This window comes from Hoplias malabaricus, chromosome 9 (assembly GCF_029633855.1).
Source record: "Hoplias malabaricus isolate fHopMal1 chromosome 9, fHopMal1.hap1, whole genome shotgun sequence".
Taxonomy (NCBI): Eukaryota; Metazoa; Chordata; class Actinopteri; order Characiformes; family Erythrinidae; genus Hoplias; species Hoplias malabaricus.
Window position 1 is genome coordinate 22635290 of NC_089808.1, and position 14594 is coordinate 22649883.

The 14594-nt window shown below is 40.4% G+C and overlaps 1 protein-coding gene across 2 annotated transcripts; it reads left to right on the plus strand.

Moving 5' to 3' along the window:
* Positions 1–1408: 1408 nt before the first annotated feature.
* cdc14aa (cell division cycle 14Aa) lies at positions 1409–14156 on the plus strand. 2 transcript variants are annotated; one of them, XM_066680890.1, is made up of 15 exons: positions 1409–1794; positions 2892–2982; positions 3182–3257; positions 5098–5190; positions 5613–5692; positions 6014–6080; positions 6934–6996; positions 7681–7768; positions 7950–8180; positions 8792–8930; positions 9020–9167; positions 10583–10680; positions 11413–11538; positions 11883–12216; positions 12775–14153. In XM_066680890.1, exons 1-15 carry the CDS (start codon positions 1749–1751, stop codon positions 12802–12804), a joined length of 1710 nt encoding a protein of 569 aa, XP_066536987.1. In that variant the 5' UTR covers positions 1409–1748; the 3' UTR covers positions 12805–14153. The 2 variants fall into 2 exon arrangements, with proteins under 2 accessions (XP_066536987.1, XP_066536988.1); XM_066680891.1 differs by lacking the exon at positions 11883–12216 and having other exon boundaries at positions 12775–14156.
* Positions 14157–14594: the final 438 nt, after the last annotated feature.

Sequence of the window (14594 nt, forward strand, 5' to 3'; positions counted from 1 at the left end):
ACAGACAATGTGATTCAGAGTGGACAACGGGGTCCTCCATACACACACACACATGCACACCTGGTCTCAGAGGCATCCACAGGATTGGAGGAGTATCAGTATCTTTCAGTTAAATGTGGCCTGACAGAGACTGGGGTCAGTTGAAATGGATCTAATAACTTTGCATTATTTTCATAATAGGTGATGGTTTTTTTTAAATTTGAAAATCTAATTAAGAAAGAAACACTGGGGTTAAATAACTTATACTTCGTATAAGAAATGTAAGCTGTCTTGAATTAGTTGTTTTTGTGACGTCAAGGTAACCAGCACAATAATATACAGTACATTCACTTTATCAGCCTCCAGCAGTTTATTTCCATTCACACTGAATTTATAAGGAATGTTTCAGCCTGTACTGCTTTTGGAGTGAGGGTGGATAGAGGGTGAGAGGTCACTGATAGATAAAAGCCCTAAAGCCATAGTAACAAAAACTGCCTTAGTTATAATAGATTATTTATTTATATGTTTATTTAATTATTTAATACAGTAGCACGCTATAAATTAATTTTATTCTTATACCCAAACATATGACTGCAAATTATACACCTCCTTCAGTGAAAAAAAACTATTTTTATATCCTTCTTAGCAGGTCCCTGTAGTCATTATGCTAGGAGACGTATCACAACTATAATAAGCAGTTGACACCATGGTTGAATACATCTGCTTTGTAATTGCAGCATTCAAAAGACAGTCTCAAACACAGGGGGTCAGACTTTGGGGGATTCTGTTGTCATAAACGTAAGGAACCAATCCCAACTCTGTGGTTATGCTGGTAGTGTCACTGTCACACAGCTTTAAGGTCCTGGATTCAAACCCCACCTCATGTCATTGTCTGTGAAGAGTGTGGTGTGTTCTCCATGTGTCTGTGTGGGTCTCCTCCCACAGTCCAAAAATGTTGGTAGGTCCATAGGTGTGTGAATGTGTGAGTGACTGCGAGTGTGGGAATTTGTCCCCAGTGTGTGTGTGAATGACTGGATGAGTGTACGATGCCCTGAAATATTCAGTGTGTTTTCCTGCTTTGCGAGCAATAATTCTTGGTAGGCCCCGTACCCAGCGCAACCCTGAACAGGATATAGAAGTAACAGAAAATGAATGAATGTATGGATGAGTGAATGAATTAATTTTTAGATGTTTAAATGATGACCAGATGGGGACTTTAAATATGTAGTTCTACTACCATTACTGTGTGTTCTCACCGGTTCTCCAACATGTCCCACCTCTCGTGCTTTGTGATTGGCCGAATCCATCGTGTTTATAAGAATTTCACCAATCGTAGCGCAGAGGGGGCGGTACTTGCCAGAAAACGGGCGGGAAATGAGTAAATAAATGACGCAGGCGTATGAGTCCATGGTCGGCACGGACCCGTTCCCTAGCAACGCGCTTCGACGCGTTCAAGACATTCATATACTTTCACAATATTTTTAGGATTTAAGGTGATTCTCTGGCACTTTTTTCACCTCCAACGGACTTTTTATCGTCTCTTCTCGACATGGGACTATTTGTAAAGGACGGGCGGTGACAACAACTATATTTTGTGTGGAAAACTTTGGCTTTTTTGTATCTGACGGGGTCTTGTTGCTGTGTTTTTGACCCACTGTGGACTAAGTTGTAGCTTACTTAGTTTGTTTTTCGTGGTTCCTCAGAGATTAAGCCGAACTTTGTACTTATCAAACAACACAAATAGATTTGGGAATTCCGAATGAAGTGCAATGGCCCGTGACCATGACCTGCTCGGAGCTGCTGAGTTTATCAAAGGTATTTGGACGCAGTTAATTCCCTGAAATAAATCCCTACGCAATTAGAACTGACGTGCTTTTGGCCGGGTGCAGCTTCGTGGTTCTCCTCAGCCACAGCTCTGAGTCTTAAAGGCTTTAACTGTTATGTGTACATCAGTGTTCTAGAAATTATTGATTCATTTCAAAGCAAAAGCAACCAAAGTGTTCATGTTTTCGTCCTCAGAAAACTAATTAGAAGCCTCAGGAATGAAGTGTGTCCACCCTTTTTTTTACAGCTTCTGTTTTTTCATGGAAAATGTAGTATTTTCCCACACCTCCAAAGTTCAATGTCAGAAGTTGGTTGCACTTTCTGCTTCACACTTCAGCTGGACTGTTTTCCCCACATTTAAAAAGAATGGATACAACACCCCTTTAGAGAGACTTTTCAGATCTGGAGCAAGAGTCTGTGTGGTGCTTAAGTTAGAAGACGTATAGACATATGGCTAGAAGACATAAGAATAAATTAAGCGGTGAAAACTTGTGAAGCTTTAAAGCTGCAGTGTTCCAAAGACAGTGAAAAACATGGATTCAGGCAGATAGGGTTTCTGACATCAAAAACCCTGAGCTGTGGAGATAGAGGTAGGGACTATATTAGAATTAGAATTAGAATCACTTTATTGGCCACTGTGCTTGCACACAGAGGAATTTTTTATCTGCATTTTAAACCAATCCGTTCAGTGAAACACACATTTTACACACACACTAGTGAAGACTAGAGGGCAGTGAGCACACATGCCTGGAGCGGTGGCAGCACTAGCCACAGTGCAGTTGGGGCTTAGGTGCCTAGCTCAAGGGCACTTCAGTCAGGATTGAACCGGCAACAAGCCCAGTTCCCTAGCCACCAGGCCATGGCTACATATACATAGATCTGTGTGTGCATTTTTAAAAGGAGTCTTCTTTTGGAAAGAACGTCTGCCTCTGTAAAGTTGGTGAAGAGAGGTTTAATTTAAGTTTCAGAAAAACTGATGGAGATTGGAAAGATTTTAAACTACCACCACATGTACTCTACGCTCTTGTATTGTTGTGGGGGGAAAACGTTAAAGCATTTTTTAAATAGTTTTTTCTGTCCCCTTGCAGATCGATTGTATTTTGCTACTCTCCGAGGGAAACCGAAAAGCACAGCGAACACACATTACTTCTGCACAGATGACGAATTCCTCTACGAGAAGTGAGTACATATGAATGTTTTTGAAGGTGTCTGATAAAAGACGAGGGTAGAAAGTGCCTGATGGAGTACACTGGCTCTTATCATTTTGATATTACAGTATCTGTGACATCCTACTTTCAGGACACACTGGTGTTGCTTGATGTACATGACTGTTACTAGGCAGCGGGATCATGAACTTACTGGAGGATTTCTGTTTCAGCTTTTATGCAGATTTCGGGCCTCTCAACCTGGCCATGCTCTACAGATACTGCTGTAAACTGAACAAAAAGCTTAAGGTAAGATGATAAGCTATGACACCGTATACGGTGAGGTTAGGACACGTCAGTACGTCTGACATGTTTTTCCATTTAACCGGTGATGCTTGCCTTTTTCCACTGGTTCTTTCCAATGTGGTCGTTCTGATTTAAGGTTATATCACGGTTATTTTATTACTTTCTCAGTCTAACGTCTCAGTCACTTGTCTGTAGACCTGAATTCATATACATTTCATGAGGACTTACATCATCCACACAACACTGTTATTCACTCATTCAAAATGGTTTGATGAGAAATGTTTGATAATAGAGAAATATACAGACTCAGATGTCTTAATAGTGGTGGTGAATGGAACCACACATCAAAATGTCTACAACAAATATAGGCATTTAATCTACTCTCCACAATCACTGGTTAACTACATTAATTTTCTGACTGAGTGTCAATTGATGTTAAAGAAACACTAGGAAAATGTGGTATTTTTGCTCCTGGACTCCCCCTACAGTTGTTGAGTGTAGTTCACGTTTACAGCTCTGTTGTGAAATCAAGCGAAGCGGGTTGATTTCCTATCCTCCTCCAAAATGACACATTGCACTTTATGCCATGCTGAGCTCAGAGTAGCAACGTTAAACTGCATATTCCCCTATTACAGGTCAGTGAGGCATCACAATGATTTTGAAGCTGTTCTTTTAAGGTGAAATAAATTACCACCCAGTGTTGGTTTGAACCGGAAGTTTTCCTAGGGGGCCATTTTGTCTCACGGTGTCCTACGTGTACCCTTCCACCACGAATGTCTTCAAAAATTCTTTTTTGGGCCAAGCCTTATATTTAAACCTTCACTGAACAATACCTGGTGCATTAGGCATGTTGTTCCATTATTATTGCTTTTTTTTATTTAGCGACAGATGTTCATATTTGGACTTTGATGGTTGCTAAATAAATAAATAAGTACTCTGCTATTATTAAGGATTTGGGCCAATTCTGTGACTAAAAGCACTCAATGGCTGTGTCATCTATATCCTTCCAATAATGTTCTTCTGGGCATTCGGCTCACGAATGAGCACTTGCAGTATCATCCACTTGGGGACTCTCTTTCTCTCTGCACTGACCAGGCTCACTGAAGCTTCATCAGTGTCCGACTGTTCAGGAACAGAAGGTTCTGGCGTTGATGAAAGAGACGTCCTGAACTTGAGTGCTCTTTTCCCTCAAATGATGTTGTGTCTGGAAATGACAGCTTGATGATAGTGTGGTCACGTATGCAGAGTCAGCGCAGGACAAAAAGCCTCAAGCCTCACATGCCCCCTGTGCTTCAAATGTAGTATAACGTTTCAAACTGTATGTTTATGATTCAAATATGATACTTCTATAATTCATCTGGAGTTATTGCAGTTTATTTACTGCGATAATTATTACGGGATGATAATTCCTCTGATCATACTATGTGATTCAGACTGAATCAGAAATGTATTTAATATGATTATTATTAAACAATTAACTATTATGGTTTAACAATTAATCAGTCTCAGTCAAAATTCAATACACACATAAAACCAATCAAAAAGAGTCAGAGCAAGACAGAGACCGAGGGATAGACACTAAACCCTGAATGTTTACTGGCTATAATTTAACTGTGACTATATGTTTACAGTAGCTCTGCAGATGGTGTTGCTGCCACTAGCTCGAGGGTCTCAGGCTCTGTTCTTTCCTGGGGTTAAAGTCTGTGAGAAGTTTTTTTTGTGTGTGTGTGTGTGTGTGTGTGTGTGTGTGTGTAGTATTTTTGAACAAGCTGTGGATTAAACTGCTTCCAAACTGGAAGAGTGTGAATCTCAGAGAAATCGTAGATGTTGTTTGTCCCTGCAGTCGTTCACTCTGTCCAGGAAGCGGATCATACACTACACAAGCTATGATCAGCAGAAAAGGGCCAACGCCGCCTTCCTGATTGGTGCCTACGCTGTGAGTTCACTCTTCTTCATTTTTAATATTTACTTCATGTTTACAGGTATGTTTAAAAAAAGCCAAAGCAAGATCTTTGTATTTAATTCAGAGACTCTTACATGTAGCCGACAAAAGTCAAATGAATGGGCCTCGAGTGTCAGATTTATGAAAAATAACAGTAGCCAAGAAACAGGCAAATTACACTGTAATTAACAGCTGGAATGACTTTCTATGATTTTCTATGGAAAGTGACCTACTGTGCAGTTGAGCCCGTGTCAGCAAAAGGTTCAACTAAAAGTAAATGAACTCTACACATCAGAGCGTAGTTTATGTGGTTGAATAAAACTTTGGGGCTATTTATCATTAAAATAATGCTGATATTTCATCTGATATATTGAACTACCCCCTAAAGAATTCGCACTGTTGGACTGTACCTGCAGGTAATCTACTTAAAGAGGACTCCAGAAGAGGTGTACCATGCGCTGATATCTGGAACTAATGTGTCATACCTGCCCTTTAGGTAAAACCCCTGCCTCACACTGACAGAAACAGCACTGATAAACATTTTAAACCCGCTGTGTTTATGTACAGCAGTTCAGAATGGAAGCAGTGTATTGTGCAAAGCTTGTCTTCCAAGACAATCTGATGTGAGGTGGATTTTATCTTAAACTTCATACGGTTCTATTCGTTCCAGGCCATTCTATTGCCTTGAAAAGGCAAGGCAGAGTTGAAATATTACTCTGAAAAATATGAAATAAACAAGTAATGAAATTATGCTAAAGTGTAAATGTGGTAAAATTAGCATCATATTTAATTAGAACTGATTTTTGTTATATTTCAGAGATGCTGCCTTTGGGAGCTGCACGTACAACCTGACTATCCTCGACTGTTTACAAGGAATCCGTAAGGTGAGTGTGCAACACTAACCATTTAAATGTGGTCGGTTAAATGTGGCACATGATTCTGATTAAACTAATTCAAACCTGAATATCTTTGTAGGGATTGGGTGTTGGCAGAATTTATAGTGAGTGTGGGTTATTGACATCCTTCTTCTCTGATGTCTGCAGTTACACAGGGATATTTCATTTAAATGTATATGATTGGCAGCTTGTGTAAACTAGCATACGGATTCACATCTTGTGCCTGTCATTTGAAGAGAGGAAACAATAGTGAACCAACATGAGCTGGAGCTAAATAATGCATGTTTATTTGCCAATTGTATTATACTATAGTTTTATTTTCATTAATATGGGGTTTTTATTAACGATTTTCCTTAAATCTGATAACAATAATATGCTGTTATTTACGTGATATCACTATTAGATATTTTTGTTAATTAAAGAAATACTTAAAACATTTGTAAACGGGTGAAAGGGTATTTCTTTTTTTAACAAAATGTGAAATATTTTGGCCAAGGCTGTGGGCAGTAGGCATCGTTGACCCTTATGTTCAATGGTCTGCTTAATTTCTGTAGCCTCCACAGCCTCAGCTTTATCCCATAATCTTTTAGTCCAATTATCTGCCTTCCGTTCCCGACAAAGGAAGCAGTGTTGACACCATTCAGGATGGAGGGACTATATAATGGCACTCTTCAAAGCACAGCTAAATATGTGATTAAAAAGTGAGAGATGAATGAGGAAATAGTTTTCTTCAGCAGTTGTACTCTTCAGGCCGGAAAAAAACGGAATTCAGTTAAATTAAGTTTTTGTTTCGCTCGCTCTCTCTCTCTCTCTCTCTCGCTCTCGCTCTGTCTGTGTGTAGGCCCTGCAGCATGGATTCTTCGACTTTGAGACGTTTGATGTTGAAGAGTATGAGTATTACGAGGTAGGAGTTCAGACCGCTCTAAATGGCCCCAAGCCCAACATCACTACATTTACAAAATCCCAAACACTTTCAGGACCAAAAAAAAGGAATAGATAATTTAACCAACTTCCAAACCTGAACTTTTTATTAATTTTATAATTTTTTTTGTGAAAATTTAGTAAAGGTGAATTCTTATTTTTGGACAGCACTATATACACCCCCTGGAGGGGGCACCATTCCTTCGCAGGGCACCACACACTCACACATTCACTAACTCACTCACACCTATAGATACTTTTGAGTCGCCAGTCCACCTACCACCGTAGGAGGAACCCTGAGCACCCAGAGGAAACCCACGCGGACACAGGGAGAACACACCACACTCCTCACACAGTCACCTGGAGCAGGACTCAGACCCATAACCTCCAGGTCCCTGGAGCTGTGTGACTTACTTGAAAAATGTATTTATTGCTTTACAATAAATAAATGAGCTTTATTCCTGTCCACTGATGATTATAAAGTAAATATTAATTAGACCAAACGATTACAGACTTTTGGAAAGCATACGTATAGTTCTTCAGAAATATTTTTATTGTTTACCAACAATGCACTTTAAATTTTAAAACCTGATGTTTTTCCTATAAATTTAAAACATGAATTTAAGAACTGGATCAAGCCTTTACATTATTCTTATTTTATTTTAAGCGTGTAGAAAATGGTGACTTCAACTGGATTGTTCCTGGAAAACTTTTGGCTTTCAGTGGACCTCACCCAAGGAGCAAGATTGATAACGGTGAGAACGGAGACTGTGAGTTTACAACAGCACATTGTTATTAATTTGGGGATGTTTTTATCATAAAATCACAAACTTCCAGCCAAACAGCCCACCCACAGTTCTTTGTGGTATTGAGAGGCTGACCATTGACCATAGCATCCTTCTCTCAGGGCAGTGATTGACCTTGTGTGTTTGACAGGTTACCCTCTCCATGCACCTGAGTCCTACTTCCCATACTTCCGGCAACACAATGTGACCGACGTGGTGCGTCTCAACAGGAAGACCTACGAGGCCAGGCGCTTCACAGACGCCGGCTTCGAGCACCACGAGCTGTTCTTCCTGGACGGCAGCACGCCCAGCGACCTCATTACACGCCGGTTCTTATACATCTGTGAAAATGCAGAGGGAGCCGTTGCCGTCCACTGTAAAGGTCAGACTCTTGACTCCAGTAATCTATTTCAATCCAACTAAGAGTTCATAGGCTCCTCACGGAGCAATTAGCTCACTTTACCACCAAAAAAAGGAGAAAATGATATTATAAAGATGATTCTTGACCATTTTTACATTATACACACAAGGAATCATATTGCTTTGCAGTCCTTGAATAAATGGGTTATGCTCCATAGAGTGGGTCCCCTGCATGGGGGCAGCCATGTTTGAAATAGATTTAGTACAGAATGAGATCCATCCAGGCCGCAAGGTGTTAGTGTAATGACTTTTTTATTAATGAGAAGCAGGCTTACGACCAGAAAGTCACTGGTTAGATCCCTTCCGCCGGCAATAAAAATTGGGGTAGGGAGAGTGAGGGAACAGTGATGTCTCCTCCCTCAACATCCACAGCTGAAGTGCCCTTAAATTAGGCAACAAAGCCCCAACTTTTCCCAGGCCACTGAGACAGCTGCCGCTGCTCCAGGTATATATGGGCTCACTGCCACTGATGGGTTAAATGCAGATGCAAAACTACCAGGTGAATATTAAAGTGTGCCCTCACCCCTGGTCCAAAATCAAACTCACATTAGTTATTTTTACTTTCTTGTCCAGCGGGGCTTGGGAGAACAGGAACTCTGATTGGCTGCTACTTGATGAAGCATTACCGCTTCACCGCAGCTGAGGCCATCGCCTGGACACGGATCTGCAGACCCGGCTCAGTCATTGGACCTCAGCAGAACTTCCTGGAAGAGTGAGCAGAACAAAATACGTTCAGCTGAAAGTGTAGCACTGAAAACCTACATGTGTGTTTTCACTGCTTCTCTGACTTTCCCTCTGCAGAAAGCAGCACAGCATGTGGGTGGAGGGCGATCTGTATCGATCGAAGCTAAAGCTCCAGCAACAGAGACAGCGGCGGCAGCAGGAGAGAGACATTTCACACCTCATCTCCAGTCTGGACGACATCTCTGTCAACTCCAGCATCATTGAGGTAATGACGCACTTGTGCCCTCTGACAAATTCCACTCTTACTTTCATCCTTTGTTCGGCTGAGCACATACCTTTTGAAACAGCTGAAAACCATTATTTTGATCTATCCGCATTGCTTTGATCTGAACAATGGCTAGTTGAAGGGTTAATTAATTTGTAACAGTGTAAAAGTTGGTTTAGTAAATAAAATTACTTCTTAAAGAAACTCTAGGTAAGATTTAGGTTTTTGGTCCTGGGGCTCCCCCTAGTGTTATTCATGTTTACAGCACTGAAACCAAAAGTAGTGTTCATAGTGCAGTTTCTGCAGTGCTGAGCCCAGAGTAGCAACAACAAAAGCTCTGTTCTCCATATTACAGCTCAGTGGAGCATCACAATGATTTTGAAGCTGTAATTTTAAGGTCAAATTATTACATAGTGTTCCTTTAAGTATGTAAATATTGTCATTGATGCAAAGGCTTGAATATTTCTACATGTGGAGCCTTATGTTATACATGAATGAGTGAGTAACAGAAAAAAAGCAGAAAGGAGGAAGGAAGGAACAAAGGAAAAAGGAAAGGAAGGAGGAAGGATAGAAACAAAGGAAAAAGAAAAGGAAGGAGGAAGGAAAGGACAAAGGAAAAAGAAAAGGAAGGAAGAAGGATAGAAACAAAGGAAAAAGAAAAGGAAGGAGGAAGGAAGGGACAAAGGAAAAAGAAAGGGAAGGAGGAAGGAAGGGACAAAGGAAAAAGAAAAGGAAGGAAGAAGGATAGAAACAAAGGAAAAAGAAAAGGAAGGAGGAAGGATAGAAACAGGAAAAAGAAAAGGAAGGAGGAAGGATAGAAACAAAGGAAAAAGAAAAGGAAGGAGGAAGGATAGAAACAGGAAAAAGAAAAGGAAGGAGGAAGGATAGAAACAAAGGAAAAAGAAAAGGAAGGAGGAAGGATAGAAACAAAGGAAAAAGAAAAGGAAGGAGGAAGGATAGAAACAAAGGAAAAAGAAAAGGAAGGAGGAAGGAAGGGACAAAGGAAAAAGAAAAGGAAGGAGGAAGGATAGAAACAAAGGAAAAAGAAAAGGAAGTAGGAAGGAAGGGACAAAGGAAAAAGAAAAGGAAGGAGGAAGGAAGAGCAAAGGAAAATGGACAGAAAGGAGGGATGAAAGAACCCAGTTCTATGAAATGAATAACATTGAAAAATCAAATGAACTTTATCATCACCACTCAAACACATTTTGTGGCCATGTTCTTATCAAACTAATAATTTCCTTGTCTTTCTAATAATTTAGTCGTCGAACATCTAACAGTTTATTTGGAAAGCTCAACAAAATAGTGGGGTTAATGTGACTCGTTCACTAAATGATCACAGCACCATTTTAAATTGCTGTCAGTCATGGAGAGAATACATTGAAAATTGTTGCGCGTTCCTGCGTTCTCGCCCTCAGAATGACTACAGAGAAGACAACATGGGTCTGACTCAGGGAGACAAACTGCGAGCTTTAAAGGGCCGTCGTCTTCCCCGGTCTGGCCCCACTGCTCTCAGGTAAGAGACACATGTGCCGACTCATCAAACACTTTCCTAGTGAACCAGGCGTTGCATAAAACTGATGATAATTCACTTTGATACACTGAGCTGCTTCAGTTTCATGGGAAGCACCAAATAGTCAGCATTAATGCTGTAATTCACAAAATTAATCTGGAAAAAAATGGCCAGATTTGACCCCACTTCCTCCTTTAACTCACTCAGTTGTTTTGCTTAGCGATGTAAACACAGCGTCGCTACTGTTGAGTTCAGAACGTAGATTTCATTTCATATATACTGAAATCTGTGTTAAATTTCATAACTAACTCTCACTCTCTTGCCCCTTCCCTCCCCTCTTCTTGTCCCCCCCCCTCACTCTCTCTCTCTCTCTCACACACACATATACAGCTGCTGCTCCTGTAAAGAAGTTTGACTTGCTACTATATTTAATCCATTTATCTCTTAAGGAGTTTCTGAAGCTGGATTATGGAGGTGTTCTATTGTTGGAGCTGTGAACTGCACTCGAGTAGCGTTCATTTTCTCCATTAAATCTGAACTTGCCTCCTACAGCTCTCCCTAAAACTTTTACTCAGACAATTAAGAGTTTAATTTTGAAAAACTTCAAAACTACACTGAATTACGACAAAATAATTGAACACACAGCCCTAATAACAATAATATCTGCTGATCGTGTGAAAGTGATGTCAAGAATAAATTAGTTCTCAGTGTCTGTTTCGTCTTGTCCTTTTCCAGCGGAATAAGCCCTGTGCCTGCCTCCCTCTCTCCTTCAAATCCTTCCAAAGTTCCTCTCCCCTTCTCCGCCGCCCCCTCACCACGGAGAATCTTACGAAGCCCCTCCTCCGCTGGAAACCTGAAAAGGTGAGCTCACTTGAACTTGTGGTTGGTTATGATCATATTCCAAGGGTCTGTGGATTGTGCAAATTAGAATTCTCAGGTTACTTTTCATAGTAAATGTCTCCGAACGAAAGCATGAGACATAATCCAAGTGCCATGAAAACGTTGCCTTGGTTATAGTGGTATAGCTGAGCTTTAGGGAGACCTGGACCTCGGCCATTAATACGTCTTTAAAATGTAAATATTATTATTATTACTATATTGTTTTGTATAATTTATATTGAAGATTTGTGTTCTAATGTAAAGGCAGGCCAAAGAAGCAAAAGAGCAAAGGAACATAATTTGCGTTTGCAATTACACCCCTGCAGCTTTAAACCTCGCTTAGCCCGTTCCCTCGGCAACCTCTACGGCCCGGACGACTTCCAGGAGGAGGACGACAGCGAGTCGTCAGGCCCAGCCTCGCTCTCTCTCTCCTCCGCTCCTCCTCCTCCTCCTCCTCCTCACTTTGGCTTTGGATTCTCCCACCCTGACCCCCGCCTGCCCGGCCCAAACTTCAACCCAGAGGTCAACAACAACCTCAACAATGCCCCCAGGCCTGGGACTGTACGGCCCATGAAGAGAGCAGCTTTCGGCCCTAACAGAGCCCCATTTCAGTCAGGTCTCAGAAGGCTAACGGGCCGCCCCCTCAGCCGCTCCATCCCTGTGAGTGAACCTGGTCCTTCCCTTCTGCTGATGGACATCTTCTTCTCCATTTCTTCCTTCAAGTCACCCCTGATTTCTCTCTTTTGAAGACATTTAATTCTTGTGAACACATCATGCTTCTTCACTTTTCTCCTTATCCCGCTTTAACTTCTGACTGTTGCTTCTTTCTTTCTTCACAGTTAGAAACACTCCCATCCACCAGCAACTTCCTAAATTTACTGGCCACTTTGAGGTCTACCATGTGTTCTGTTACAGATGCAAACTCAGCACTGAGGCCTGGGCCAAGTTACAGCACTGTGACAGTTCTAAACTGCAGCTGGGTTCCTTCCAGGCCTCACCTGGGCAAATTTCAGATTCAGTACATCAGCTTTTCACAAAGGCCTTAATGAGTTAAATTTAAAGCATAAAATGAGGGAAATTGCTACTATCTTCAAAGCAGAATTGAGATGTTTTATTATAAATGTTTCTAAGAAGGAGCCAGTGAGTGTTTTTTGAATGAAGTGAGGGAAATGGATAATTTCTGTTTATTCATATTTATTTTTCTCTGTCTTTTCACAGTCCCTTCAGTCTGAATATCTTAAGTACTAAAGCTGTGGTGATGCGCTGATCCCATTAATTCAGCTGGAGGAATCCTTGACTTGAATTTTTGCCAGGAAGCTGCTAGCTTTTTACAATGATCACATGACCTGCTGGCTCAGCATGTGACAATGAACTTGAAAAGAAATGAAATATGACTCAGCATGGTTTCAAAACGGTAAAAAAAAAAAAATCTCTCTTAATCTGTCTCCCGTAAAACTCCTACATCATACGTACAATGTTCTTAATTTTGTCTCTCACTCGAGATTAAGTGGCTCTTGTTCATCAAAGTTGCACAACAACAGACACTGGACAACTGAGGAATTATCCGTGGTGTTATTAGGGAAACATTCTTACTACGTGGAAACAGGCAGAGATTTGAGCAACAGCTGAACCAGTCCAGTTTGGTGTACTGCTCCCCCTACTGACCAAGCTTTCTACTTAAAACATTAGGACTGAAAAGTTTGAAATAAATAAAATTGTCAGATTTATTTACAATGGTAAAATATTGTGATTTATTTGTGTGAATGTCTGAACTAAGATTGAAACAGTGCAGTGTATTAGAGGCTGTTACTGCATTAGGTGTTTTTTTTTTGTTTGTTTGTTTTACTTTATATAAAAAAAAGCCCTCTAACATGTATTGAAATAATAACACGATGTTGGGGTACAGTTTGTTTACAGGTGGCCACATGTAAAACATAAATATATGCATTTATGGATGGGTTTGCAGTGTGCAGAAATGATAAACATTATTTTCATTATTTACACCTTTATTAGTACTATAGATGTTATTGATTTTTTTTTTTTTATTTTGTTAACAGCAAATTGGCTTTTTTTCATATTATTTTAAGTAACACACTTTTAAAATGTTACATTTTACACTCGCACCAGATGAGATGTTGATCGAGATAGAGATTTGCCAAAAAACGATTGACGAATGTCTGTACATTTACTCATTTTATGATCACATTTGATCGTACGCAATTTTGATGTGTGTGTGTGTGTGTGTGTGTGTGTGTGTGTGTGTGACGATGATCTAATTTTTAACACAAGCTGCAAGAGGGAAAAATTTGGCCATGGTTTAATGTCTTTTTATAAGAATGTTTCCGTACGTTTTGGTTTCCTTATTTTTAAAACACTATATATACACACACACACAATGTATAACAGTACACCGGTGCTTTCATAAAAATACTGAAGGAAATTGTTGGATATTTCTTTGCCACAAGACTGTACAGGAACTGCAGTTTGTTTCAAGCATGTTTTGCCATGGAATGATGTAGAAAACTAAGATTTGTAAAACATGTTTTGTACAGATAGATAGTTTCTCTTGCATTTGACTTTACAATCATATTTCATTATGATTATAACAGCCACTGGAATTAATGTGAATTAATAAAAATTAGGGCACGAAAAGAACAGCTTCTAAAATATTTCTAAAATGTTTTCTATAAGATGACTCCATATCACTAAGTAGCTGTAAGACTACTTGGGAGGCAAACAGAGCACCTGGAAGAAACCCACGCAGACACAGGGAGAAGACACCACACCCCTCACAGTGACCTGAGGAGGTGTTTGAACCCCCAGCCACTGGTCCCTGCAGCTGTGTGACAGTGATACCATCAGTGCGGTGGTGCAATGTTTATTAGTTTAAAGAAATTCAGCTTAGCCCTGGAATTCCTAATATGGTCACAATGCTGACTACAGCACGACCCAGAAATTCTGAGGTGTATAGTGCACTATTTTAAAGGGACAGGGCTTTGCTGGAGCAAGTAGTGCTTTCCAAATTTGTCCAAAAATAG